The sequence below is a fragment of the Microcaecilia unicolor genome, chromosome 4 (assembly GCF_901765095.1).
Source record: "Microcaecilia unicolor chromosome 4, aMicUni1.1, whole genome shotgun sequence".
In the NCBI taxonomy this organism is placed as follows: Eukaryota; Metazoa; Chordata; class Amphibia; order Gymnophiona; family Siphonopidae; genus Microcaecilia; species Microcaecilia unicolor.
Window position 1 is genome coordinate 216,520,051 of NC_044034.1, and position 27,397 is coordinate 216,547,447.

Here is a 27,397-nt window from a genome sequence, read left to right on the forward strand (position 1 = left end):
CTGCTGAGCCGAGGGAACAAGAGGAGCAACAGGACTACAGTTCCCAGGTTGCTATAGGGAGGGAGCGGGAGCTTTCTGTGTAGCTGCGAGGTGTCCGGACACGGCTCGGTTATAGCTGATTCTGGCGCTCCCAATCTTGTGCGCTGCCCTGTCTGCTTGCAGGAGCTGCCGACCGGCCGTATTAATTCGCACCTGGACTGCTGCTTGCAGCGGGGCGATCCCACCGCCCTTCAGGGCAGCAAGAGGATACCACCGCTTTCCCTCTCTTTTCCTAGCTTAAGACCGTGGTGGACAGTGCCTGCCCCTCTCCCCCCACCAGAGGCCGTGGGACCGAGAAGGATGATAGCCAGGGGCTGGCAACCGGGGCTACCACAATTTATCAACAGAAGAGCATGCCCAAGAAGCTGGATGGGATTGGAAGCCTCTAGCTGACAAGATGAGGCCGTGCAGTCTGGAAGATTACGTGGGGCAGAGTAAAGTGCTGGGGGAAAACACGCTGCTCAGGACTCTGCTGCACGCCCACGAGATTCCCTCCATCATCCTCTGGGGACCGCCCGGCTGTGGCAAGGTGAGTGCTGGCTGCGGTGCAACACCTTGAGGGCTGGCCTAGGGCTCAGGTCAATTTTTGTTCTCCACTGTTCTGTCTCCCTTTACATTTACGTGAGTCACTTCTACCCCTCAAAATCCCAGTGGAGGTCCTTGCTGTTTATAAAACATTGTGTCCCTGCTCTGTGATCTGAGACATTCGTCTGGCAAACTGTTTTAAGGTAATCAATCTCTCCCTGCCTCCTCCTGTGCTTCAACCTGGTGCTAGAGTTCTCCCTTGCCTGTCCTATGCTTGTAAAGTTTACACGCTCCCCCTTTCCTTGCCATCTGGTTGGTTTCATCTGTGTTTATTTGGACTTAGCTATGCCTTCAGTAGCAGTTTATGGCTTGTGTGACAGTAGAAATTACTGCTTATGGTATAGTAGAATTGCTCTTTAGGTCCTGAGTGTTTTGTATTCTCTGCATTCCTAGTACTAGATTATGGAGGGGGGTGTTAAAAAATGACCGGCCCCATGTTCCTCACCTGTAGGCACCATGTTATAGAAAGATAGGGTATGTGTCATTATGAGTCTTATTAGGCACCTAACTGCTTTCTAAAGCAGATGCCCTGTTAAAAGTTTATATTTATTTACTTATTTATGGTATTTTATGCTAGATGGGGGGGGGGGGGGGGGGGGCGCCAACTGATAGTCTGCAGGGGGGCACCAGAGACCCTAGGCACGGCCCTGTCTACAGGGCCTTATGTCCCTTTAAATAGCATTTATGAGCACTGTCAGCCACATTTGTCTGATGATGCTGCTGGGGGGAAGTTAACTACAAAAGTTAGGTGTATTTGTTTTCTTGCAAGCTAGCTACTGATAGATATACCAAAGTAGTCCACCATTAATGTTTTCAGTGCAACACAATTCATTGGCATCACTGCATTGCACCTGATTTAGAGGACAAAAATTAATACTCAAAAGTTTGAGATATTTGCTACTTCCATGTGCTCACTGAAAGTACTTTCACGTTAACTGGGTTTACCCTACACAAACATGTTAGCAAAGCCTAGTAAATAGGCACAGTAGAAAGGTCACGCAGAATAGTCTTCAGATCAAGAGAAAACATTTTACCAGCATGGTTCTCTGGATCACTGCATAATCAAAAATAAAATCATCCCAATAAAGATGATGCAGCGAAGATTGAAGGGAACGATGGATTCAAAGACTGGCCTGGAACCTGCAAGCTCTGTGCTCAACAAGGTCTACCAAGCTAACCTTAAGCAGTACATCCTGACAAACACTTTCAGACACATGTACATGTCAGTTCATGTTTGTATACACACAAATCCCTTCCTGGGCATACAAGAGGACATACATGGTTACATCCTGCACACAAATATTTTATTTATGGGTTTGTAACAGCACCAGTAAATACAGCTGTATCTGATTTTTGTGTATATTACATGCATACAACAGTATACGAGAGATATATCAATATTTGTAGCCTAATCACTTTGAATGTACACATATGCTACAGCAAATATATATATATAGTATATTTTTACTAAATCCACACCTACAACACATACAGATAACTATATACCCATAGAATATATACCCATGTCTCGCAGAGTGTTCGAGGGTATGATACCTATCTCATTCCTGGGTGGTAGATCTTCGTCCTCATGGCTAGGATACCTCTCTTTCCGATCCAGCAGAAGGAAATAAATCATTTTCTCTTGGTTTTCTCTGGCAAGGAAGGGGGTAGGAATAAAAAAAAGAGAAAGGAAAATTCTAACTGAAGAATCCAGGGTTAAAATTTTATGCCAAAGCAAAATGACAACATGGGTGGTAGCAGAAGAGCAGCTGGATTCTTCAAAACACCAACAGACCTCTTTCTTGGCTCAGCTGATTCTCACAAACACTTTATTTCTATACCTCCTTTATTTTATATTCTATTTCTTATACAGTTTATATATGTAGGGGCCCAATATTCAAAGGATTTATGCTTCTCAATTTGAGAATTATGTTCCTAAATTGGCTGATTGGCTACATTTATAATGAAAAATTCAGGAACAGAAATTTAGGAGCATAAAAAGTAGGTGGCAATAGGGGAGGATGTAAGGAGGGAAAACACACTCAGGGACTTAGCACTGATTTTCAGCACTAGAGTCATAAATTAGGCTCATACATCTAAGCAAATGAACGGCAGGCCTAAATTTATAAGATTACATTTTAAGCTCCTAAATTAAGGCTAATTTTCTGCTGAAAACTTAGGGCCCTAAATTTGGCTGAAAATGGGACATAAATTTAGGAGACCAGCTTTGTTTGAATACCGGGCCCGTACATATTTACACTGTCTTGGAAAAAGATGAAATGGCCCAATATTCAAAAGGACTTATATGTTTAGTGGCTTATTCATTGATCTTCTGAAAATCTCTCTAAACATCCCAGCAATAGCATGGGTGTACATATATTCAGCTACTATCTGCTCCATTACATGGTTTAAGTTAGGCCTGTAAAAAGCTGTCCTAAATTAAACTGCTTAATTACATATACAGGGGTGCAATTCTAAAAGTGGGCACCTTCTTTTAGGCGCCTCTATGTTATCTTGAGGGGGTATACAAAACACTGCCCCTCACCCTTAAGAAGGATCCCTCAGGTATCCTGAGCTACCTTAAGGGAGCTAGTCCTGCCCCGGAAGGAAGTGAGCTGGGAGGGGTAGAGTCAGAAAATATAAAAGGCAGGGCCAGACTGAGGTTAAGGAGGCCCAGTGAAGGAAAAACTGAAGCCCCAGTATACACTGCTACAACTTACGTTTAATGATTGTGACCTGGTTGAGGTAAGTAACCCTTTTCCCTGATTTGAGACTTGCAAGCCTTGCTCTGAGGTCTGGCCAGGGCCAGACCTGGAATTTGGAGGAGGACAGAGAAGAACTTACAGGCTGTGTTTGGGGCATGACAGTCCCACCAGCCACAGACTGTTTTGGGCCTGCAGCCAGAGGCCTGGTTAAGACTGTATTTACTGAACTACAGAGACGCTTTCCCCTTGTGTTCCTGGCCCTGTGACTTAACAGGCCTCAGGATTCAGTTAATAAAACACTTGTTTTTCATTTATATACCTTTGTCTGGCTGTGTTATTTCATAGGCCAAATCTCAACCCTCACTCGGGGTATCACGTGGTGTCAGGAGTCAGATTTGGATTCCAAGCTGTCTGCATTGCTATGGAAATGGAGAAAAGGGAGCTACACGAAACCATCAAGCGGCAGGAAGAGAAAATCAAGCAGTTGGGGCCCAAACCCTGTAAGGAGAGTCCCAGGAGAACCGTGCAACAGAAAGAGGACACCCAGTCACCGAACTGGGTTAATGAGCTGCTCCAGGAATTGCAGGAAGCAAAGGAGAATGCCTTGCAAATTGAGGAACAACATGAGAAGTCCAGGGGTGAGGTCAAACGGATGCAACAGGAGCTGGCAGAAATAGTACTTCTGTGGCAGTATTCTGAGCTGCAAGGGCAACTAAGAGGAACGTGTGGTGGAGCTAGAATGACTCCAAATGCTGGCCGGAAGGATACTGAACTGCAATTTCAAGTACAAGAACATCAGGGGGAAGTATAAGCCCTAGATCTTACCACCCACATTCTGCAAAACCAGCTGAAGAAAGTTCAAACTCAACTGTCAATGACTGGAGCGTGCCCTAAAGTACCTACAACAGACTTGCCAAAAAGCTTAGCCAACCAGATGATGGCTCACTTAGACTTGCAAGCAACTGTGAGAGATCCTTGCAGGTGTAAAAGCCCAGGTAGGGATGCTGCCATTACCCCAAGAGGGTGGCCACAGATTAGGCCACAGTCAGAACCTGTCTCTGCTGGATTACACGCCCAGAATGATTTGTGGGGAGTTTCCTGGATGTTCTAGAGGAGCAAGGCAACTGTGAACCCTAATGCCTCACAGGAGATGTAAAAGGTCCCTGGAGCTGAGTCTTCATGGGTTTGCCAGGTTTAGTCCTAGGATGAAGGAGTGTTCTGGAAGAAGAAGAGACTGATGAGGGGCCACTGATGATGGATTTGATGCGGATGATCTGGAAGCGGGCTCAGACCTGGGAAATGATTGTCTGACTGATGGATATGATGCAACGGAGGGTGGAACCGATGAAAGGGTGAAGCCTGTACCTCGCTGCTTACCACTGTGGCTGGTGTCACGTGTCCAAAATCCGGCCTCAGGATTCAGTTAATAAAACACTTATTTTTTGTTTACATACCTTTGTCTGGCTGTGTTATTTTGCACACCCACCCTCAAACCTTGCTTGGGGTATCACAGTCATGCAGTGAAAGTCTACTTGAGATTAGAATCTAGCTATAGAATTCTAGTGTACCTCGGCATCAGTGCACTTTACATTTCCACGCCCATAGTTATAGCATCCAGTGGTGCGTAAATGCAACTGCTTAGCTATAGAACTACCCTCATAGAGGGTAATTTTATAACCATTTTTGAGCAAGAAATATGAATTTACATGTGTAAATGGGCTTGTTTTACTTCTATAAGCACATACAGTGCAAGCCAGCATGTACTTGCACAATAAGTGTGCATGGGGCAGTCACAATTTGCATATATTTATTTTATAAATATGCGATATGTGCAAACATTTGCACATGCTTTCAAGCAGGCGCAATGCCCACACCTCCAATCTAGGCAAAATTTCTGCAGCATCGGCACTAGTAATTTATAAGGAGACAAGATACCTCTCTGTCTTTATAAACAGGGCAAAAGCAGGCAGCATTCTACCCTATTGACCTGCTGTGCTGTAAAATTACTCTCATGGTGGCTGAATATCGCCACTATACATATAGCTACTGGCAGTGAGCAATTTCCTCCTGCTCATGTTTGATCTATTCTTACTGTACACCGCCTTGAGTGAATTCCTTCAAAAAGGCGGTAAATAAATCCTAATAAATAAATAATTCCATGTTGACTATCCAGATAGAAGTGCTGAAAATGTGTTCTTTTAAGGCTCACTGCTGGCTCTGAATATTGATTCAGAAGGATATATATATATTTTTTTTAGGTCATGCTCCTAAAACTGTCCTTTCTGGGGGTCCTGTCTTCTATCAATCATGCATTACCATCTCTCAGTGTGACTTCTGCATAGTTTTCCAATAAAGAAGATGTAAAATGTGAAATCAATTTGTCATTGTGCAAACATTCAACCAAATGCACACATTTACATAAAAGAGCAAAGTTTGCCATTTGATTGGGGCTGGCCCAATCACTGGGCAGACTAATTGGTACATTTTTATGGGATCATTTTAGGAGGAATACTCGAGCGATCATAATTTCTAAAGGGGGGAAGGTTGAGATTCAAAACATTAAGGGGGGCGCACAGGGCTAAGGGTTTGCTTAGGGTGTCTAATATCCTTGCACCACCCTTCATATGGTCAAAACTGTGAAATTCAAGGAAACACTGAAAAACTAAAAAAATTAAAACTTTTTATGATTTTCTCAGCAAACATGAAAAGCTCAGTTTTCTCAACATTTCCTTCATATGTATTTATTTTTGCTAAAAGACAGATGTGCAAGTTTTATTGCATTCATAAAATTATGAAAAGAGCTTTGTATTTTCAACAATGAAAAAGATCTGAATGATTAAGAGAAATCTTAACTCTGTTTAAATACTAGGCAGCATAGAGAATGTTAATGACCTTGTACAGGTTGTTGATGAGCCCCACTTGGAGTATTGTGTTCAGTTTTGGAGGCCATATCTCACTGAGGACATTAAAAAATTTCAAGCGGTTCAGAGGAAGGTGACAACAATGGTATGAGGTATGTGCATATGATTAAAGCTGCCAGGCTTAATTTGTTAGTACTGCTGAATATCAGCACTAGCCACTAAAACTGTAGCCCAGTGGTTCCCAAACCTAGTCCTGAAGCCCCACCACCCCTCATCAGGTTTTCAGGATATCAACAATGAATATTCATGAGGAAGATCTGCATAGTTGAGGCAGTGTATGCAAATCTCTCTCATGAATATTCATTGTGGATATCCTGAAAACCTGACTAGCTGGGGGGGCCTCCAGGACCAGACTTTGGAAGCACTGCTGTAGCCAGATATTTTGTGGGTGAAGTCAGCACTTAATCAACTAGAACTCAGACCTTACTTTATCCGGTTTCGCTTAGGCGGTTAAGTGCTGAATAGCGCACTTAACTGCATACAAGATAGCCGGCCGCAGAAACCCAGATATTCAATGCCGATGCCACTGAATATTGAGGAATAAAGCTGGTGGCAGCTAAAAAAAAAAAATGCTCACCGCTGCCGGCTGAATATTTATCTTAATACTATTCCCTAGAGGAAAGCAAGGACGGGGGAGATACGATACAGATGTGTAAACACTGGAAAGGTATTAATATACAAACAGATCTTTTCCAGAGTTGAGGAAGCCTAAAATGAGAGAACATGAATTGAGGTTTCAGGGTGGCAGACTTAGGAGTAATATTAAGAAATACTTTTTCTTAATTAAGTTAATTTTTTTATTTATAGAAAGGAGAAATTAGGTCCTGCCTGTTAATTAGCTTTCCTTTAGTCCCACCAGGCTGACCCAAAATGACGAGTTGTGCACGCCTAGCAGCAGGTGGAGACTATGGAGACTGAGAAGACTAATTTTGAGCCGGCCAATAAGAGCCCCGTTCAGCCCCCTGGAAACCTTAGTATTCACCTATCAAAGCAATAGGAAAGACAGAAACCAGATATCTGTGTGCCAATCGGTTCACACAGCCATGTACAAAGAGACCCTGCTGGCACAAGTTCGACCACTGCAAACTGAGTCAGCAACATCAGTAAGGTACTTATGTGCAACCATGTATCTTTTTTTTTGTCTTGTATTTTCTGTTTTGTTTGAAAAATTGCTCGCCACAGAGACAAAAGCGATATAACCAGAAATACTGACCAGAACCACCTAGCGGCCAAAACCAATGAAATGGATGCCAAATAGGGAGCGATCTGGGCCGGTAGGGAGGGACTAAAGGAAAGCAAATTAGCAGGTAAAACCTAATTTCTCCTTCCTTAGCGTCCCTCTGGACTGGCCTAGAATGACTGTTGGGAAGTACCAGAGCAGTAAATCATGGGAGAGACCCAAAATAGAACCACTGACAGAGCCCCCTGACCAAAACAGAGGCTCGGCGCACCTGGACATCTATTCAACAATACCAAGCAACCAAAGATGCCCAGGAGACACTAGCGTAAGAACACCCAAGCCTAGAATAACTCCCACCAGAGACACCAGAGAATGATTGGAGGCCTACCTCCACAGAACAAGGAAAAAAAGAAAAATTGAGACAAGACTGAACCAAGGAACCTTTCAAATCACCAAACAAGGATCCCCTCAGATGTGCAGGTCTCGTCCCTCTCCCCCCTATCATGCAGAGGCAGCTACCACATAGTCCTAACTGCCAACTCACTCAAGTTGAAGCTTCTGGAAACCCCAGAAAAAGCCTAGAGCAAGAAGGACCATAGACTGGAAAAATGAAAGGACAACCACACTTTCTGAAGGAAGAAAGAAAGAAACCGGTACACCTTACCTTCGCATGGTCTCCTCACACAGACAGGAGGAGAACAGAGAGAGAGAGAGATCCCAACTGGGACCCCCAACTCGCCAAGGAAATGGCCCCAAAGCCAAAACAAAATACATGTGCATTGGAAAGTCCACTAGAGAAAGGAGTAAAGTAAAGTAAGGTCCTCTTGGTAGACATGAGACAAACCCATACAGAAATCTCACAACCTCAGAAAGATTCGCCGAGCCACCCAAGGGGTATCCCGAAAGAATACAGGACTAGGAAACCAAACCGAAAAAAAAAAGTGCCTCTCCAGCCACAAAAAAAATCTCACCTAAATAAGGCAAGTAACAGCAAACATACAGGAAGCTCTCTGGCCCACAGCCCCTCGAGTCAGCTGTCTGCCAAACAGAAGACAGGGATCCATGCCATCGGCAGGCAACTGATCCTGCTACTCCAACAGGTAAGAATAGAAACATAGCTGCATCAGTGACCAATCATTGTCGCAAAATTCGTATTGTCGCAGACGAAACACTCCAACCCTGGAACCTGAGCCGTCATCCCAGCTAAGACAAGAGCAGGTTCCCCAAGCCAATAGAGTGGCATCAGAGATAATGTCGACCACAAATTGTGGAGTGGAGGAGTGGCCTAGTGGTTAGGGTGGTGGACTTTGGTCCTGGGGAACTGAGGAACTGAGTTCGATTCCCACTTCAGGCACAGGCAGCTCCTTGTGACTCTGGGCAAGTCACTCAACTCTCCATTGCCCCATGTAAGCCGCATTGAGCCTGCCATGAGTGGAAAAGCGCGGGGTACAAATGTAACAAAAATAAAATTGGGCTGCAGAAGTGCCCACTGGAATTGTGAAGCCGAGCAGGCAAGATCAGAAGCATAGCAGTCTAAGAAAGACGACTGACTCGACCACTCCGAGAGGAGAGACTACAAGTGGGCTAGGTGGAAACACCTCAGTTCCGACAATCCCTATGTAGCGAAAGAACTGTTGGGAGAAAAGTAGCTAAGTTCCCAAGAGGAAAAGTAATTCCTTGACTACCAACTCTTGGGAAAAGAAAAAAATGCAGAAAGTCAACTGGACTCCAGAGACCAAGAAAACAAGGAACATGCAAATCCAACATGAGGAAAACTGTAGAAGACTCAAACACCTTATACTGGGAAGGTTCCAACTAATTTGGAAGCCACTAGGAACTTTGTAGCAAAAAACATTACTGACTGAAGGAATGAGAGATCGAACGGTTTCTTCTCCTGCGCCATTCCAGAGCTGTAGGTTCTCAGCTAGCCAGGCTTAAACAGATTAGGGGAAGGCAGTAAGAGCAAAGCTGCAGCTAGCATTGCCTCACAAGTCAGAGCCATGAGACGCAAACAACCCTCACAGAAGACTTCAGGGACTCACAATATCACATCGAAAGAATCACTGTCAAGTCTTTGTATAATTTAGACAGTGGATCTCGAAGAGAAAGAACAACAAGAAGGCAGCAAACTGCTCTAAATGCTGAAAGAAGTAAGGTCACAAACGATGAAGGAGATTCTGAAAAGATGATAAACAGGGAAGGAGAGAAAGTGATGATACGAGTCCACTGCAAATATTGGGGAATGACATGCTGCCTCTCTTGCCTGAAAGGGAGAAAAAAACCTATAAAGACATCATGACTTTCCATCTGGACCTGATGTACATACCTGTGTAATACATACAACTAAACCCCTGTCCAATGTTAACGTTCTGTACTTTTCTGTAGTAAAAAAGCCAAAAATAAGTGTATTGAAAAAGTATTCCAATCCTTAGAAGTTAATAAACCATTTACATTAGGATCTAATAAAAGAAAGCCATGTGACAACAGGATACCACCAGACAATTATCCTGTGGCAAGATACCTTGAGGACTGGAGGAAAGCCACCGAAACCCCTTCTATTGACCTTACAGGGATATTGGTGCTAAAAGTTGCCTTTACAAAGCAAGCATACCATATAAATTCCTTTACGGCCTAGGCACCCTGTTATCAAATAACCCTCTCAATAGGATTAAAGATTAATTCAGTTTTACACACTTTCCCTTCCTTTCCACCCCCAACACTGAGTCCAGCTGTATCCAGGTAGAAATAGCAAAGGAAATGCTGTCACTGCCTCATTTTCTAAAGTTCAGAACTTTGACTTATCCCTCAGAAAAGGATGGGTACCAGCCTCTAATTAGATTCTGCTTGTAGCAGACAAGCACTGAACCACCCCCTCCAGAATGTATGACTAAAGGAAAGAGGGAAATGCAGGGTTTAAATGCCATACCCCTAGGTGCCTTTATACAGTAGCCTTTCTAGAAAGCTGGTGCAGAAGCAGGCACAAATGGTCATCCTAAATTTATGTGCCTGGTTACAAAAGCACTGCTTTTTTTGTGCCGGTTTGCGCCGGTACGGCGTACCGGCACCTTTTTTGTGAGGTCCAGTGGTGTGCTAGAGCCCCCTCCCCAGCGATTCTCCTTGCTCCCCTGCCCCCCTCCCGAGCGGTTCTCCTCGCTCCCCTGCCCCCCCCCCCTCCAGCCACACAGGCTGTCCAGTGGATTCTTCGGGGCAGGCAGGAAAGATCCCCAGTCTTTCTTGCCTCCTGCCGGCGCTGACTCTCCCACGGCGCTACTGCATCGCTCTTTAAAAATGGCCACAGACTTCCAGCGGCAGCCTCGCGAGATTTCTGCTGAAGTCTTGGAGGCCGCCCTTGTAAGTCTCGGCGGCCATTTTGAAGAGCGATTCAGTAGCGCCGCGGGAGAGTCAGCGCCGGCAGAGGGCAGGAAAGACTGGGGATCTTTCCTGCCTGCCCTCGAAGAATCCACCTGACAACCTGGGTGGCTGGAGGAGGGGGGCAGGGGAGCGAGGAGAATCTCTGAGTATGGGTGGCTGGGGAGAGAGGAGAATCACTGGACATGGTGGCTGGAGGGGGGGCAGGAGAGAGAAGAGAGTCGCTGGACATAGTGGCTGGATGGGGGACAGGGGAGAGAAGAGAGTCTGTGGACATGGGTGGATGGAGGGGAAGGTAGGGGGAGAGGAGGGTTGCTGGACATGGGTGGATGGAGGGGAGGGCAGGGAGAGAGAAGAAATGCTGGACATGGGTGGATGGAGGGGAGGGCAGGGGGAGAGAAGAAATGCTGGACATGGGTGGATGGAAGGGAGGGCAGGGGAGAGGAGGGCTGCTGGACATGAGTGGATGGAGGAGAGGGAAGGGAGAGAGAAGAAATGCTGCACATGGATAGAGGGAAGGGAAGAGTAAGGAAGGAGATGAGATGAGGGAAAAGGAAGAGAGGAGAAAAACTGCACATGGATGAAGAAAACAGGCAGAAGATGGATCCACTGGACAGTCTCTGCGGAGGACCCAGCTTTTACTTACGGATGTAGGGCAAGAAATGAAGAAAGGCGGAAAGTAAAGAAATAAATGGAAAGGAAGCCCTGAAAACGGAGTTAAGAGGACAGATAGCAGCAGAATCAGATACTAGGCCAGCAAGATCAGAAAAAGAAAGTCACCAGACAACAAAGGTAGAAAAAAATCATTTTATTTTCATTTTAGTGTCTGGAATATGTCCAATTTGAGAATTTACATCTGCTGTTTTATTTTGCACTGGGTATACTGGAGCTGTAACAGCTTACAGAAATAATTTATAATGAAAAAAAATCATGTTATTTTTTTCTCCTATATTACTATAATATTTTCAATGATGTCTCTGTTTATATGCGCCATGGCTGGTATAAGGGGTGTGGCTATAATAGGAGTGGGGTCATATGTGGTGACCCCACCCACAATTAGTACCGGCACCTTTTTTTCTACAAAAAAAGCACTGTACAAAAGTATCCTGTGGCTCTGTGTTGGCACATCATCGACCAGCCCTCTGGAAAGCTCTGGACCACTCCCTTCATAAAATGGCATTAGAAAGATCTTTGTTAATCATATCAGTAAAGAGAGGAGATAAGAACTCCTATATATGAATGCAAGACAAGCTAAGCCCCGTACATAGCAAACCAGAAAACTTAAGGATCTTCCTACGTGTCTATCCATCTTATAATTGAAAAAGAAAAACGCCTAGATTTCGACCCAAATCGGGAGATAGACGTTTATCTCACAAAAACGAATAAATCGGTATAATGGAAAGCCGATTTTGGACGTTTTCAACTGCACTCCATCGCGGAAGCGTACAAAGTTGACGGGGGCGTGTCAGAGGCGTGGCGAAGGTGGAACTGGGGCGTGGTTATCGGCCGAGGAGAGATGGGCGCCTTTCGCCGATAATGGAAAAAAAGTATGCGTTTGTAGCTAGAATTTAGGGCACTTTTCCTGGACCCTGTTTTTTCACGAATAAGGCCCCAAAAAGTGCCCTAAATGACCAGATTACCACCAGAGGGAATCGGGGATGACCTCCCCTGACTCCCCCAGTGGTCACTAATCCCCTCCCACTACAAAACATGATGTTACACAACTTTTTATTTTCACCCTCAAATGTCATACCCACCTCCCTGGCAGCAGTATGCAGGTCCCTGGAGCAGTTGTTAGGGGGTGCAGTGGACTTCAGGCAGGTGGACCCAGGCCCATCCCCCCCCACCTGTTACAATTGTGCTGCTTAATGCTTATTAGTCGTCCAACCCCCCAAACCCACTGTACCCACATGTAGGTGCCCCCTTCACCCCTTAGGGCTATAGTAATGGTGTAGACTTGTGGGCAGTGGGTTTTGAGGGGGCTCAACACACAAGGGAAGGGTGCTATGCACCTGGGAGCTCTTTAACTTTTTTTTTTTTTTTTGTAAAAGTGCCCCCTAGGGTGCCCGGTTGGTGTCCTGGCATGTGAGTGGGACCAGTGCACTACGAATCCTGGCCCCTCCCATGAACAAATGCCTTGGATTTATTTGTTTTTGAGCTGGGCGCTTTCACTATCCATTATCGCTGAAAAACAAAACGCCCAGCTCACAAATTGTCAAATAAAACATGGACGTCTATTTTTTGCGAAAATACGGTTCGGTCCGCCCCTTCACGGACCCGTTCTCGGAGATAAACGCCCATGGAGATAGACGTTTTCGTTCAATTATGCCCCTCCACGTATGTTTTTTTTTAAAAATCATGCAGACAGTGCTCTGGAACAAAACCACAGGAGCAAAGCAGGAAGCATATGCTGAACTCTCAGGCACTACCAGTGCCGTCAACAGACCCAAACCTGAAATTCAGGAGCAAAATGTCAGAACTAATGGGCGAATACTAACACTATCCCAGAGTTTTCAAGACTGGCACATGCAAAGGTCCCTTAGAAGACTAGAGAGAAACTAGAGCAGTAGCTAGAAAGGTAAAACAGACCCTTAATGAATAAGTAAGACAATTGAAGCCAGCATTCAAAGGCCGTAAATTCCAGGTCTTACTCAAAAAGTAAACAAACATTAACTAGAAAAAAAAATAGATTTTGACCTTGCATCATTCAGAGTGTAGAGAAATATAAAATTTTGCCCTTGCCTCAAGCAGATTCTGGCAATCAAAAGAGACACAGTCAGAAAGTAACCATCACCAGAAAAAAATAGATTTTGTGCTTTTATCATTCAGAATCTAGAGAAAATATAGATTTTGTCTGCACCATTCAGATTCCAGCGCAAATACAGATTTTGTCTTTACACCATACAGAGTCTAGAGAAAATATAGATATTGTCTTTGCATCATTCAAATTCTGGCAGTCAGAAATGACACAATCAGAAAGAAATCATTACATACACATTCATATTATATATACATATATATATACACACACACACATACATAGACATATGGTGGAAAGACCGATTCTGAGCCGCACCAACAGAATACCAATGCTGGAACTGGAAAACTGTAAAATCTTTCTAGACTCGTACCAGAATCTGGATGACTCGATGCAAGGGAAGGGCTTGCCTGACTTGCAACTTTCTGCCACACAGGGAACCATAGGACACAGCACAGAAGCCACTCACTCCTGACCCAAACAAAAACCATGGAAGTATCTGCCTTGCATTGCCTCCACTACAAAACAGCTGAAAAAGAAATAAAGAGTCTGCCCCTGCACAAACTTACCCCTTGTTCTCCAAGGACTGTTCGTCCTTCACATCAATAGTGCAAAATGCAGAGAAAATCTCCCCCCTCCACCCTTGAGGAGTCCTCTCAACACTGTCAAAGAGCCAGACAGAAAATTAGCAGACTGCTGCTAAATTGGTCTGGTTCATTACTCTGCCATGATGAACAAACAAAATGGCGGAGTTTTCCCGCCAAAAATCAACCACTTCAGAAAACTGCTAACACCTCAAAATGGTACCGGAGAAACAAACTCAGGCAGCGGTAAAAAAACAAAGAACCTCACCGCCGTAAAAAAACAAACACCAGGACCACTATCCGACCAGAGCAAGAGGCACACAATATGAACCCGGAGTCCAAGACGCTGCAGGAAGAAATCCACGACAGCAGGCTACAATCATTGCACCGCCCTGCTGAAGAAACAGCACTTTACTGCTTGTTTTCCTTTTTTTTTTTTTTTTTAACATAGTGGCTCTTCCCCCACAGCTCTGTTTTTTTTTTTTTTTTTAACATAGTGGCTTTTCCCTGCGGCTCTACAAACACCCTTTCCTTCAAAGGGGTTGAGGCCAGCAATGGACCCAGAGTCCACCCTGAGCCCACAGGTATTTAGAGAAAGCTCGGGGATAGGAGGGGGGAGGGACTTGGCCACCCAAGTGTAGCAGCCCCAAGGGCCTCAGTTTCTGCCAGCAAACTAACCAAAACGGCACACAGATGTAAGAGAGAGAAAAGAAAACTTCCACTTGAGCTTCTAGAAATTAGAAAAAAAGCAAAATAGAAAGTTTAAGACCAAGGGACTCACCACATCTACCACCTGCTGGCGACTGAGAATACTGAGGTTGCCAGGGGCTAAGCAGGGCTCTTATTGGATGGCTCAAAATCAGTCTTCTCAGTCTCCACCTGCTGGTAGGCGTGCACAACTGAACAGTCATTCTGGGCTGGGCCGGAGGGACGCTAAGGAATTTCAAATTAACACGCCAAAGATAACGTTGTGAAGAAATTTGCCAGAGTAAGAAAAAAATAATTAAGGAACGTCCCCTTCAAAAAAAGAAAAAGGTCACAAAAGGGAACCTTCACAGCTTCCTTTCTTTTTAGATGCAAGAACTCCCAAGTGAGGTCTATGATGGTTAGTGGACATTATAGATATTAGGTGATGCTAGTACGCATTCTTGATTCTTAATTTCTTTTGTCTTTACTTCCTATTAGGTAATGGTGTATTGTTTATGGCACCCCCTCCTTTCTCTTTTGTTAGCAAATACTTTTTCATGGAGGGTGGTGGATGCCTGGAATGCCCTCCCAAGGGAAGCTGTGTGGCACAAAACATGACAGGATTCAAAAACATGTGGGATAAACACAAGGTGATCCCTACATAGAAAAATGATGGAATCAATGCAAAATTTTAATAGCCTTCACACTTGAAACAGGGCATAGAGAGATGTAACCTGCATGGATTGGTAAGGTAACTATGGCCACCTTGTTAGGCAGGGTGGATGGACCATACAGGTCTTTATCTGCCCTCATTTACTATGCTACTATTTATAGGTGGGGTACAGATCTAAATTTTTAAAAATTATTTTCAAATGGGTTTAAAGTATATATATTAGGGTTGGCAATTTAAAATCTGAAGTCAAATTTGTCATTGTAAAGTAAGATTACTCAAAAAACAAATGGGGGCCAGTGTAAAATTAGCTCTCAATTTTAGTCTTGTTCTATATAAGCTAATGGATTTTTCTTGACCTTCTGACCAACTCCAACCACATCAAACAAGAGAAAATAAATTGGGTAAAAATAAGCTCACACATGGATATTTCTGACACTGCTTGCTAGGCAAGTGAAAACTGATTCACGTTTTTTGTTTTGTAGAGAAAACAAGCAAATGCATCTAGAATATAATTAGAATTTGATCAAATCATCCCAATGGATAGTTATTGCTAATTAATCTCGGTGGTCATATTCACCATCAAACTGGGATATTGGGTCATGATTTATAAGCAGTACATAGGCCCTGCCCTGGTAAATTCTGTGATGCCCAAGTTCACCACCAGGAGGTACTCCCTTATCTAAGTTATGTGTACCGTTGTTCTAAATGAGTTTGCTGTAAGAAAGAAATTAACGCTTACTCTTCTGACAACAAATCCTGTAAGAGTTTGTTTCGGTCCCGGAAGCAGCCTAGTGAGTGCATGCTATCTAGCACATCTGGGTCAATGTCCTCTAGGGATGGGAGGGAACGGATCTGCACCTTACGAGGGACTGGCTGCTCAGGCTCGGGCTCATTCTTACCCCCTCTGCAAGGAAGAGCAAGAATATGGTTAGAACACATTACTCATGCCAACAGCCAACCTTGTCTAGGCTACTGCTCGGATATCACACCGTGGTGTCTCTCAATGCACAGAATAGCTTTTGTATGGCTGGAATGTCTAGCTGCACTGCCACAAGATCCCTTCTGCAGTAAGAAATCTGGAAAGAGTGGTGGACTCTAATGTACAGAGATGGCAGCAGCATTTTAGGACAATCGCTCCCTTTTGAATAGCTCAGCCATAAAATTCATCTCCACTGTCAGAAATTCCTGGAATTTATGGGCTGGTTCTTTCAACACAGATAAGTTACATGATAGGCTAAACATTCCAGAAGTTTGAACATTGAACAAAGGCACAATTAAATGCCCTCTGTCCAGTTGCCCCCAAGACCTCTCTCTCTATTCCATTCAACTATCACCAGAGAACCTATGCTTTCTCGATTCTTCCACTGCTGCAAAGCTTTGTCATGTAGTCCACACAACTTGGGAGATTACAGTCAAGTATGCCCCTTACCCACCAGCTTTGACACTGTCCCTGTGTAATTCTCTTCTCCCTCCCTAAAATAACACAGTACTTCAAACCTGCATTTACCTCCTCCACTGACCATCTTTAATCTATGGTTTGAATGCGCAATCCATATAGTTTTACTTGTTATACTGACATCACACACTCAAATCTCAGAGCAAAACTAGCAGGTGGAAAATGCAGATGCAAATAAGAAACACCACTCTCCTCCTGCCAGACAAAGCAAAGGTGAAAGGAAGAAGACTGATGTCAGAAGGAAAATGGCCGACCCCCAAAGCCTTAACACTACAACTGGTCCCTCCCTTATGAAGAAGCCAACAGCAAAAAATTTGTTAAACAGCAGTGACGTGACATTTTTTAAAAGAACATACAGTGATCATGACAGCCATTTTAATGTATTGTTTAGATTATTTATATTCAAGATATTTTCCATCTGATGATGTGACCCAAGTCTTACATTTGGATCCTCCTCACCCTATTTTTAGTTTCACAAGCCTACACTACGGATGGAGGGTGAATTCTTGAAAGTTATCAAGTGCATCTTTGCAGACTTAAGATGAAGTATGTTTGGGGTCTGTGTTAGTGGCTGAGTGGTATATATAGAACGTTTTGTGGAGGAAGGGTCTGGTAAGGCAACGTCTGGAGCTCTATGTACAAGACTGAAATGCTAGACAGTATATCTATCTGTGGAATATGTGGGGTCTAGAGATGTGCACTGTGGGCAAAGGGAGGTATGTGGGTGAGGAGGGTGCATGGTTCATGTGCATGTGTTGGGGAGGTTCTACATTTGGAGCTCAGTTTGTGTGTAGGGATGGCTTGGTTGGTGTACATTTGAGGTGATGGAAGAGTTTATGGTATGGGAGATAGTGGTGAGACTGAGAAGACAGAGGAGATGGTGTATGTTTTGGGGTGGTGAACATATTTGGGTGTTTGGGTGCACAAACAGGAGGGTAATGTGTGGTGGGAGTGCACATGCAGAACCATCAGGGGTAACCTAATGGTTAGTACAGTGGCCTGAGAACCAGGGGAACTTGGTTTGATTCCCACTGCAGCTCCTTGTGACTCTGGGCAAGTCACTTAACCCTCCATTGCTCCAGGTCCAAAATAAGTACCTGTATATAATATGTAAACCACTTTGATTGTAACAGAAAGGTAGTATATCAAATCCCTACCCCTTTCCCTGTTGCATTTGAAAATTGTGTGTGTGTGTTTTATGTGTGTCTCTGATAAAGGTCTATACTGCACACTTTCACTCTCTACTTCATGTTTTACCAACCACCCCTAGATTCCCCTTTTCTTCCCTCTGTTCTTCATCTCATTTCCCCATACTCTCCTTTCCCCTCCTACTCCTCCTTTTATCTCCTCATAGACCCCTTCCCTTTATCATGTCCTCTTAGCCTCCTCTACCTCTCCCCCTCTCATCTCCTCATTGCCTCTCCCCTCCCCATAGCCCTCTCATTTTTACATTGCCTCACTTCCCTTCCACATCCCTGCTGCAGCGTGTTTGTGAAGACTGCTTGGAGAGAGAGTGGCTACAGGGTGTGGCAGGAGAATTTGTACTGGGTCAAAGAGTGCTTGCAGTGTGGCTCTGCTGTGTGACCGCATTGTTTGTCGGTGGTGGGAGAGTGAGTGTCAGCTTCTGTTTGTTGCTGCTGTGTTTCATCAAGTTGGTAGGGAGAGGTGAGCACTGGTAGCAGTGCATTGCACCTGTAGTGTGGGAAAATGGAGGCACTAAGTGCACAGGTGGCTTACGTGTTTGAGGAAGAGGGGAGGCACTCATGCCCCAGAGTTTTCAGGCCCCGTAGCAGTTTCCTAGACCTCACTGACCTGTAGTGTCTCACTAGGTACTGCTTTGATAGGGCTGCCATTCAGCATCTTTGTGATCAGCTCAAACCCCTCCTGCAGCCCAGAACCCGTAGGAACAACCCCATCCCTGTGCACCTAAAGATCACTATCTTTTCTGGCTACTGGGAGTTTCCAGTCTGTCCTATCTGTGAACACGGGTCTCACCCAGGCTTCCATTTCTAACTGCCTCACCCAGTTCCTTGATGCCTTCCTTACCCACACCTCTGAGTACATCACCTTCCCCACCACCTCCCAGACCCTGCAGAACAACATGGCTGACTTCTACGCTGTAGCTCGCTTCCCCCTCAGTCATAGGTGCCATTGACTGCACACATGTCACACTCAGAACCCCCCTGGGCACGAGAGGCCACTTATAGGAACAGGAAAGCATTCCACTCACACAATATGCAAGTTGTGTGTGACGCCCAGGGGGAGAGATTCTAGATGTGTGTGCCTGATACCCAGGTTCCACCCATGATGCCTATATATGGCAGCACTCAGGAATCTTCCGCAGGTTTGAGCGAGGGGAGATCACCAGTGGATGGCTCCTAGGTAAGTGCAGCATGGATCTGCCCAAACTATACCTCCTCCACAACCCACTATTCCCTCCCACCACCTCCACAAGGTATCCGCTCCAAACAATACACACTCATCTTTCTCATCCTGCTTCTCCCCAAAGGTAATAGAGGCTACCCACAGCGGAGCTGGCTCATGACCCTCATAGTGCACTCACAAACAGGGTCAGAGGAGAACTACAACAGTAGACATCGGACCACCTGTGGCATCATTGAGTGCACCTTCGGACAACTTAAGAACAGGTTCCAATGTCTGGACGGTTCTGGAGGGGAGCTCCTGTACAGCCCCAAAAGGTGGCAAAGATATTCCTGGCCTGCTGCATACTACATAATTTGGCAATGCGCAGAGAACAGGCCCTCCCAGAAGAGCCACAGCCACCACAGCAGCAGGCCCCAGATGAACAGGATGAGAAGCCCCCTCCAACCTCCTGCCCACTATTGTTTTTCCGCATTCATGTACATAGCCCCACAGGCAAAGACCCAGCAAAGAGATGGTGAAGAATGGGATTGGCAGGCAAGCCACAGATGTCATTGTACATGGTACAGAGCTGGAGACAAGGAGCGCAGTGTACTACAGAGACTGATGTGGAAGAGAGCCACACAGGCAGGTGGGTAGACATAGAACTGTGGCAGGAGTGCAGAGAGCACAGTGGCTACAGCACAGAGGTGTGGGGAGGAGATATGCAGAGTTTGGTGATGGGAAAAGAGGAGGGAGTGGGGAAGGCCCCCAAAGCTGTGAAACAGTGGTAACCTACACACACATTGCTGGAAATCCTCCCCCCTCCTACTCCCTGTTTCATGGTCTGTAATGAATAGTGATTTGTATTGCATGTGGTGTTCTCACCCCTTCCCCTACTGAGGAGCACCACACTGTCCCCCACTTGTGTAAAACAGAGCATAGTGCAGCACAACAGATACCCCAGATTCCTAATGGTGAACCTACCTGAGCCCTCAGGCTGTGCTGATGTGTCAATGGATCCTCCTCCTGGGGCAAGAGCCCATGAATGATGCGCTCGATGGGGGTCAAGTTAGCGGTGTCATCTGATGGGGGGTTGGTACCAGCCTTCCTCCTGACATTACGCCTCAGCCGGCGCCACTTCCGTTTACAGTCTTCTACATCCCTGCCACAGTGGAAGACCACGTTGAGCCGGTCCCTTACTGCCTCCCATTCTCTCTGCTTCATTGTAGCAGCCAGCCTCTGGCCCATGGGAGCAAAGAGATGCGTGTACTTCCTCTGTATTTCCTGAACCAGCAGTTCAATTTCTGGGTCGCTGAAATTACCCTTGTGGGTGGGTGGTTGCTTTGGTGCCATTGTACCAATGCGATGCAAAGAATCGAAAATACAGAGAAGGGTGCTTAAATACTATCCCAGGGATGCCCATGTAAGAACGCGATGGGCGTCCCTGACATAGGCGTCCTAGTTTCGATTATTGAAAAAATCCCTAAACGTCCCCAGCTGCTCTGGTGATTTGGGCATCCTGATTTCGATTATAGGTAGGGAACTATGGACGTCCCCAGCTGCTGTGTTTTGGGCATCCTCATTTCGATTATGGGTGATAATGATAAACGTCCCCAGGTGCTCTTCCCATTTGGAAGTTTGCATTCCCTTTATTGGCGCCTCTTTAAAACAGCTTTCTCTGTGCTTGCACTTTAGAGGTTTTTCTTTAGATTATGGGGTGGTATTTCAAAGCATTTTAGCTTCAGTTATAGTAAACCTTGTTTTTGCCACTGTATGCTTTTGTATACCTGTTTGGTTTTTGGTTTTTTTTTTTTTTTTTTGGGGGGGGGGGGGGGGTGGGTGGGTACTTTTTGGCCAATTCTTGAAAGATAACCGGTGTGTGGGCTTTGCTTCAGACTGGGTGTTAGCTGGTAGCTTAGCATATACTCTACATTTTCTACATCTGACCAACTCTTCATTCTCTACCCTCCAGGAGCTCCTTGCTGTCTGTGATGTGCTCCCTCACTGTCCCCCATTCTCTCTCTCCTTTGTTGAAGCAGGCAGCTTCTGGTCCCTTGGCGCCAACAGATTCTTGCACCACAAGTTCAAGGTAAGCTCATACCTCTCAGCCACCTCTTCCCTTTCTGCTACGTAGGTGCTAAACAAACACTTCTTGCATCTTGCAGGACAGCTGGTCAAGAGGATTGCAAGAGACAGCTGTGGACTGTAATACACTGCACTCAGAGCCATGATTGTTTCTACCCAATTCATTATACAAATGTCTTGTTCTCTATCGGCCACACTCAGTTGTGGCTACCTGTGGGGTGGGGGAGGGGAAGAGGCCCTGAGAATGGATGGGTGCATCCCTTATGGTCAAGGGCGCCCCATTCTCTGTATGTTCTCTGCATTCAAATCTTACCTCTATTTTCACCAGGTTCACGGGTATCCACAGCAGGTAGTGTTTCTCCCGCTTTCCACCTCATGTGTCTCCCCGCTAGGTTCCATCCTTCTTTATATGGTGAACCCCAGTCCCCTTTTATGAAGTGCCCACCCATTCTCAAGGTTGTTGGGGGTGGGGAGGGGGGGAAGTATATATGCACTGAATGTCTTTTCCACATTTTTCAACAGTCCTACAATCCTCCATAGTTATAGAACAACATTTCTAAATTCTATCCCGCAAATTAATTTCAAGGTGGCCACAGGGGCGTGCCTACCACGGCCTTGAGCCCTTAAGTCATGGTGAGGAAGAGGGGTTCTGGTTACAGTTCCTATTCTAAATTACCTGCAGGTGGCTACAGCCCGGTGCCTATATAATTCCCCTAGTCTGTGCCCTTCTCTACTTGATGTATTATATTGCAATAGTGATGATGTAAACATCCATCTAATGCTTTTACTGTTGTTTTCCCTTTTCTCCTCAGCACTATATACCATTGCTGATACATTCAATGTGAAAAGATGACCCAGCTGTTTCCAGCTCCTTCCTCGCCCTCACCAATGTGGTTTGGTTGTGGGTAAGGGTGTCTGGTGATCAGAGAGCAAACAACATCTATGCGCTACCTATGGTTATCTCCAAGTTTCTACTTGGCAGATCACTAGTTCTAGTGATAATATGTAGTGCACAAAGTAGAGACATACACCCTGCTATATGAAAAAAATATCCAACGTGCATTTAACAAAAAAAATAGAACTATGTACAATTCCACCCCCCCCCCCCCCAAAGTCCTTCACGGGAGGCCACGTCCTCGTCCCTGCAAGGCGTTGTGCAGCAGGCTAATGAGCAGCACCAGGAGCAGCCTCTGTGCCCTGAATTGCTGCTCGTCAGCCTGCCGCATTGCCGACACCTCCAGCCTCATTGCTGACATCTCCAGCCTCAACACTGACACCTCCTGCAGCAACTGGTTTTGGCTATTCACCAGTTGCTGCAGGAGGCGCAGGGCTGGGGCTGGTGATGGGGCTGGTGCTGGTGTGGAGAGGGCTGGAGGTGTTGGGCCCTCCTCTTCGAGGGGTGGCATGTCCTGCCAGGGGTCGTTGTCCTCCTGCTCCACCATCGCTGCAGGCATTCCTGTCTTCTCCTCCTGCTCTGCCTCCTCCTCCTGCTGCTGGTGCCCTGTGTATGTAAAAGGATTCTCTTTGAGATCAGCACATTCAACATGGCTTGCATAGTGCAGGAGCTGGCTGGCTGGCATGAGGCAAGAATGGGGAAAGGTGGGGTCAGTGATGAGCCCTGGGCTAGACACATGGGGTGTGAGATGCATGAGATGATATGACAGGGAACCCTGGATGCTGGTCTGAAAAAGGGGTACACTATAAGATGTGTTGGCAGGGAACACTCATTCCTCAGCAGCATGTTAGCATTTTGAGTTGTGACTATGGTAGGATGACCATTTTTTTTTTGGGGGGGGGGGAGGAGGAGGGGGGGTGGAAGCACTATTTCTTTACATTACTTTCAAATCATGCTAAGACATCCACTAAGAGTAGGACATCAGGCAAGAATACCATGAAACAGTATCCACCCCAGAAAGGGGGATACAGAAGTGAGGCATGTCATCTCATTCATCTCAGAGGAGGTTAGTTGGAAGTTACAGCCACACTCATGGAAGGGTAGCTGCAACCTCAGGCCTTGATCTGGGATAGAGGTGTTATGACTTACTATATGCCTATTAGCCACGTGGAAACTGAACATGAAATTTGCATTATTAAATACATACATTTACAAAGGACTACAGGTGCCCTGTTTATAATACTTACGTCGAGCCCTGAGGCGCCATCGCATGCTCCTAATTATATCAAGGTGGTCCCGCCGTATGCGCCGGAACTGGCATCTCAGGGACTCCAGGTCCCTCCTGATGCCAAAACGTCTGTAAGATACAAGTTTGTACACCAGGAGTCAGGGGATGGTCCTTCTTGCCTTCTCAACATAAAATCATTTGGCAGCCACATTGTAGAGACACACAACACTGATGATGGGGGTGGGGGGGACATGATATTGGTACAGGTGATGTCATTGAGGTGGACATCAGGACAGAGAGTACCGTTTGTGTGCAGTATTGTTGGGAAGTGAGAATGTTTTTCCTTTCTAATACATTGATTCTATTAATGAATGTGGGTGTGCACATACTGATTACCCTTGAATGCAGACTACAGTTAGTGCTTACATTGCTGAGGGAGCTCTTATATGTGTAGCTACAGGAGGGGGACCTGATAGGCCAGAACCGGGGGGGGGGGGGGGGGGGGGGGACAGTTACCTTTGTAACCTGTCTCTCATATGACTCCAGTCTCTTATCGAGACAGTCCTGGGAGGCAGGTGGTGGTGGTGCATAAATAGTACCCGCCGGTGCCTTAGGCACAGCTCAATCAGGAAACGATTTTCTGCGAGGCTGAAATTAGGCTCCCGGTGCACAGACTTGTTTCTCAGTGAATAACCGTTGGAAAATGTGCATTGCCTTATATGGACACGCAGGCGTGATGGACATCCTTACACGCACACGTTCCATATATGGAGGACCATCCCATATATGGACGGGCCAGCACGTGGATGTCCTGGGACATATAATGGGTCCACACATGGACGTCCATGACGTAAATGTACCATCATCATGCGTGTGCAGTCTTATCTGGATGAGTACGTGTTCACATGTGCGGAACCTTCCTTATATGGATCATTATCAAGTGTGTGAACCTCTTCATATATACAAAATTAAATATGTCTGTTCCTTATTCCCATAGCTCCATGTTCCGCAAGTAGAGTGCATGTACTTGTGGACATCCAGGTACGGGAAATATAAAAAAAATTCATAGTAATAACGTTTCTCACAGAACTGCCTAAGGACGTCCCTCTTACAGGCCCACAGTCCTTCAGCGGGCCTAGTAAGATGGACGTCCGTCGGCGATTCAGCAAGAAACACATCCTTCTTACTGTACTTTGCACTTATGAATGTTCCTTATTTTTTCTGTACCTGGATGTCCGCAACTACATGTGGAACAACCAGGTACATCAGAGAACTCCAAAGTGTAGTAATAAGGACGTCTTTCTCGTAGAACCGCCGAAGGACATTGATATGACAAACTGGGCAAGTACAGTGAATGTTTTAGGGGTGTCCTTTCTCGGTTCTGGAAGATGGGCATCCTTTTTACTATACTTTGGGCATCCCTGATTTGGGCTTTTCGCACTGAGCTAATGGAATGTCTAAGGACGTCCATACTATTTTTCGATTATACCTATCTGATTTTGGCCGACTTCGCAAGGATGCCCTAATTCATACTTGGACCACCTTTTGAAAATGCCCCTCTTGGTGTCTACGTTTCAGGTGGCAGTACTGACATCATCCATGGCTGTACCTGTGGGAGCTGCTTTTCTTGTTCTCATCTAATCACTATGTTGCTATCATGGCTGCAGCATGAGGACTCCTTTTCTTGCAGCACATTGTTGACATGCCTGCTGAAACTCTCCTCTTCTTGTAATGCAGAGATTGGGATCCCTATTGCACACCACTAACATGGCTGCGGAAGCTCTTCTCTGCTTGTATCCTGGTGATTGGGACTATGACACAGCACTAACATGGTTGCCAGAGCTCTCCTCTTCTTGTGCCACTGGGATTGGGACTATGACACAGTACTAACATGGTTGCCAGAGCTCTCCTTTTCTTGTGCCACTGGGATTGGGACTATGACACAGTACTAACATGGTTGCCAGAGCTCTCCTTTTCTTGTGCCACTGGGATTGGGACTATGACACAGTACTAACATGGTTGCCAGAGCTCTCCTCCTCTTGTGCCAAGGGGATTGGAATTTATGGGCACACTGCTGACATGGTTGCCAGGGCTCTCTTCTTGTGATGAGAGGGTTGGGGGTGCTCGTCTTCTTGTGATGGAGTTGGGATCCCTGTGGCACATTTTGTTCATGCCTGCAGTCCTGGCTCATTTTCTGGTGGCAAGGAATGGCTTACTGCTTCATCCTTATCATATTTTTAAACTCTAATTTTAAACTCAAACAGATGCTTATGGACAGACAAACATATTGATCCTCAACACTTTTTCTTTATTGAGAAAACACCTAAAAATTCTCTCTTGTTCTATTTCAATGAAAAATGAAAGCTTTGATGAACTGGACCCACAGTATATATAAACCCATCAGGAGGTGCTTTATAAGGTTACAAAATGGCTCCAAGGTCATCAGAGACAAGTTGAACCAAGGTTAATGTCCCATTACCCCTACAGAATTTTAGTCCTGCTTTTCTTAAAAGACATTGGAACTACAAGCTCTTATGTGCAAAGAAGCAAAACCTGGACTGTTTTACTCTTGAAGACCTGAATCCATCTGGTAAGGCTACAGCAACTAACATCATTTCTTGACAGAAATAATTTTCTACATCTCTGCCAGACTGGCCTTCGTGATCACTTTAATATAGAACATTCTCTTATTGCGCTCTCTGACTTAATTCACAGTACACTTGACAATGGTAGGGAGGTTCTCCTTATTTAATTTGATGATCTCAGCATAGCATTTGACTTAGTTAACCATGAGGTGGTTCTTAGCTGTTTAGAATCTACAGGATTACTGATACTGCAATATCTTGTTTAAATCCTACTTATTTGGTAGGGAATTTCAGGTATAAATAGTAAAAGATCTCTTTCTGCAACTGCTTCTCTGTCCTGTGGTGTACCACGGGGGTCCTTTCTGGGGCCTGTCCTCTAATATTTTTCTCTCTCCACTCGCACTCCAATTACAGACTCTTGGAATTATTTTCTATATTTATGCAGACGATGTCCAACTGCTTTTTTCCCCTTGAATCTCGCTCCTCACGGGTTATTAAAGAAATTCAGATTGCAAATTGGCTGTGTTCGAATAAGTTGAAACTAAACATCTCTAAGACTCTTAGTGCCTTTTTCTCTGGTTGGTCCAGCCATTCAGTCATGCTTTCTTTTACTCTGTGGCCTATTCCTTTGAAAGTACCTGTATATACTATGTAAACCGCTTTGAATGTAGCTGCAAAAATCACAGAAAGGCGATATATCAAGTCCCATTCCCCTTTTGAAAGACGCTATTAAAATGCTCAGTGTAGTGGTGGATATTTTCTACCAGCACATTTCAACTGTTGTACAAAAACCTTTTTTCATCTTGAGGCAAATTAGAGCTGCTTGTTTTTTGACTTTCAGTCTCTTTGCTTGCTGATACATGCTTTAGTTATTTCCCATCTTGACTATTGTAATTTTTCTTTCATGGTCTTCCACACTACCAAATCTGTTCCTCTGATCAACATCTACTTATTGTTCCAACTCATCTACAAATTTATTCACACTGTGCCAGATCCACCTGTTTCTCTGTAATTGCCCTTACTCATTGGAACTCTGTGCCCTTAAATTTTCATCTAAAACTTTCCTTTAAGTACAAAGACTAGGGGAAACTCAAGGACGTTATATGGAAACACTTTTAAAACAAATAGGCCATATTTTTTCACTCAATGAATAGTTAAGCTCTGGAACTCTTTGCCAGAGATTGTAGTAACAGTGGTTAGCGTATCTGGGTTTAAACAAGGTTTGGAGGAGTTCTTGGAGGAAAAGTCCATAGTCTGTTATTGAGACAGACATGGGGAAGCAA

The 27,397-nt window shown here is 45.2% G+C and overlaps 1 protein-coding gene across 1 annotated transcript in view; it reads right to left on the reverse strand.

The window, feature by feature from the left end:
* The window catches only part of BRSK2 (BR serine/threonine kinase 2), a 900,270-nt gene that overhangs the window by 107,576 nt on the left and 765,297 nt on the right, over positions 1 to 27,397 (reverse strand). The window contains 2 exon segments of the mRNA XM_030202457.1: positions 2,179 to 2,276; positions 16,241 to 16,405. Of these exon segments, the coding sequence (XP_030058317.1) occupies positions 2,179 to 2,276; positions 16,241 to 16,405 (263 nt within the window).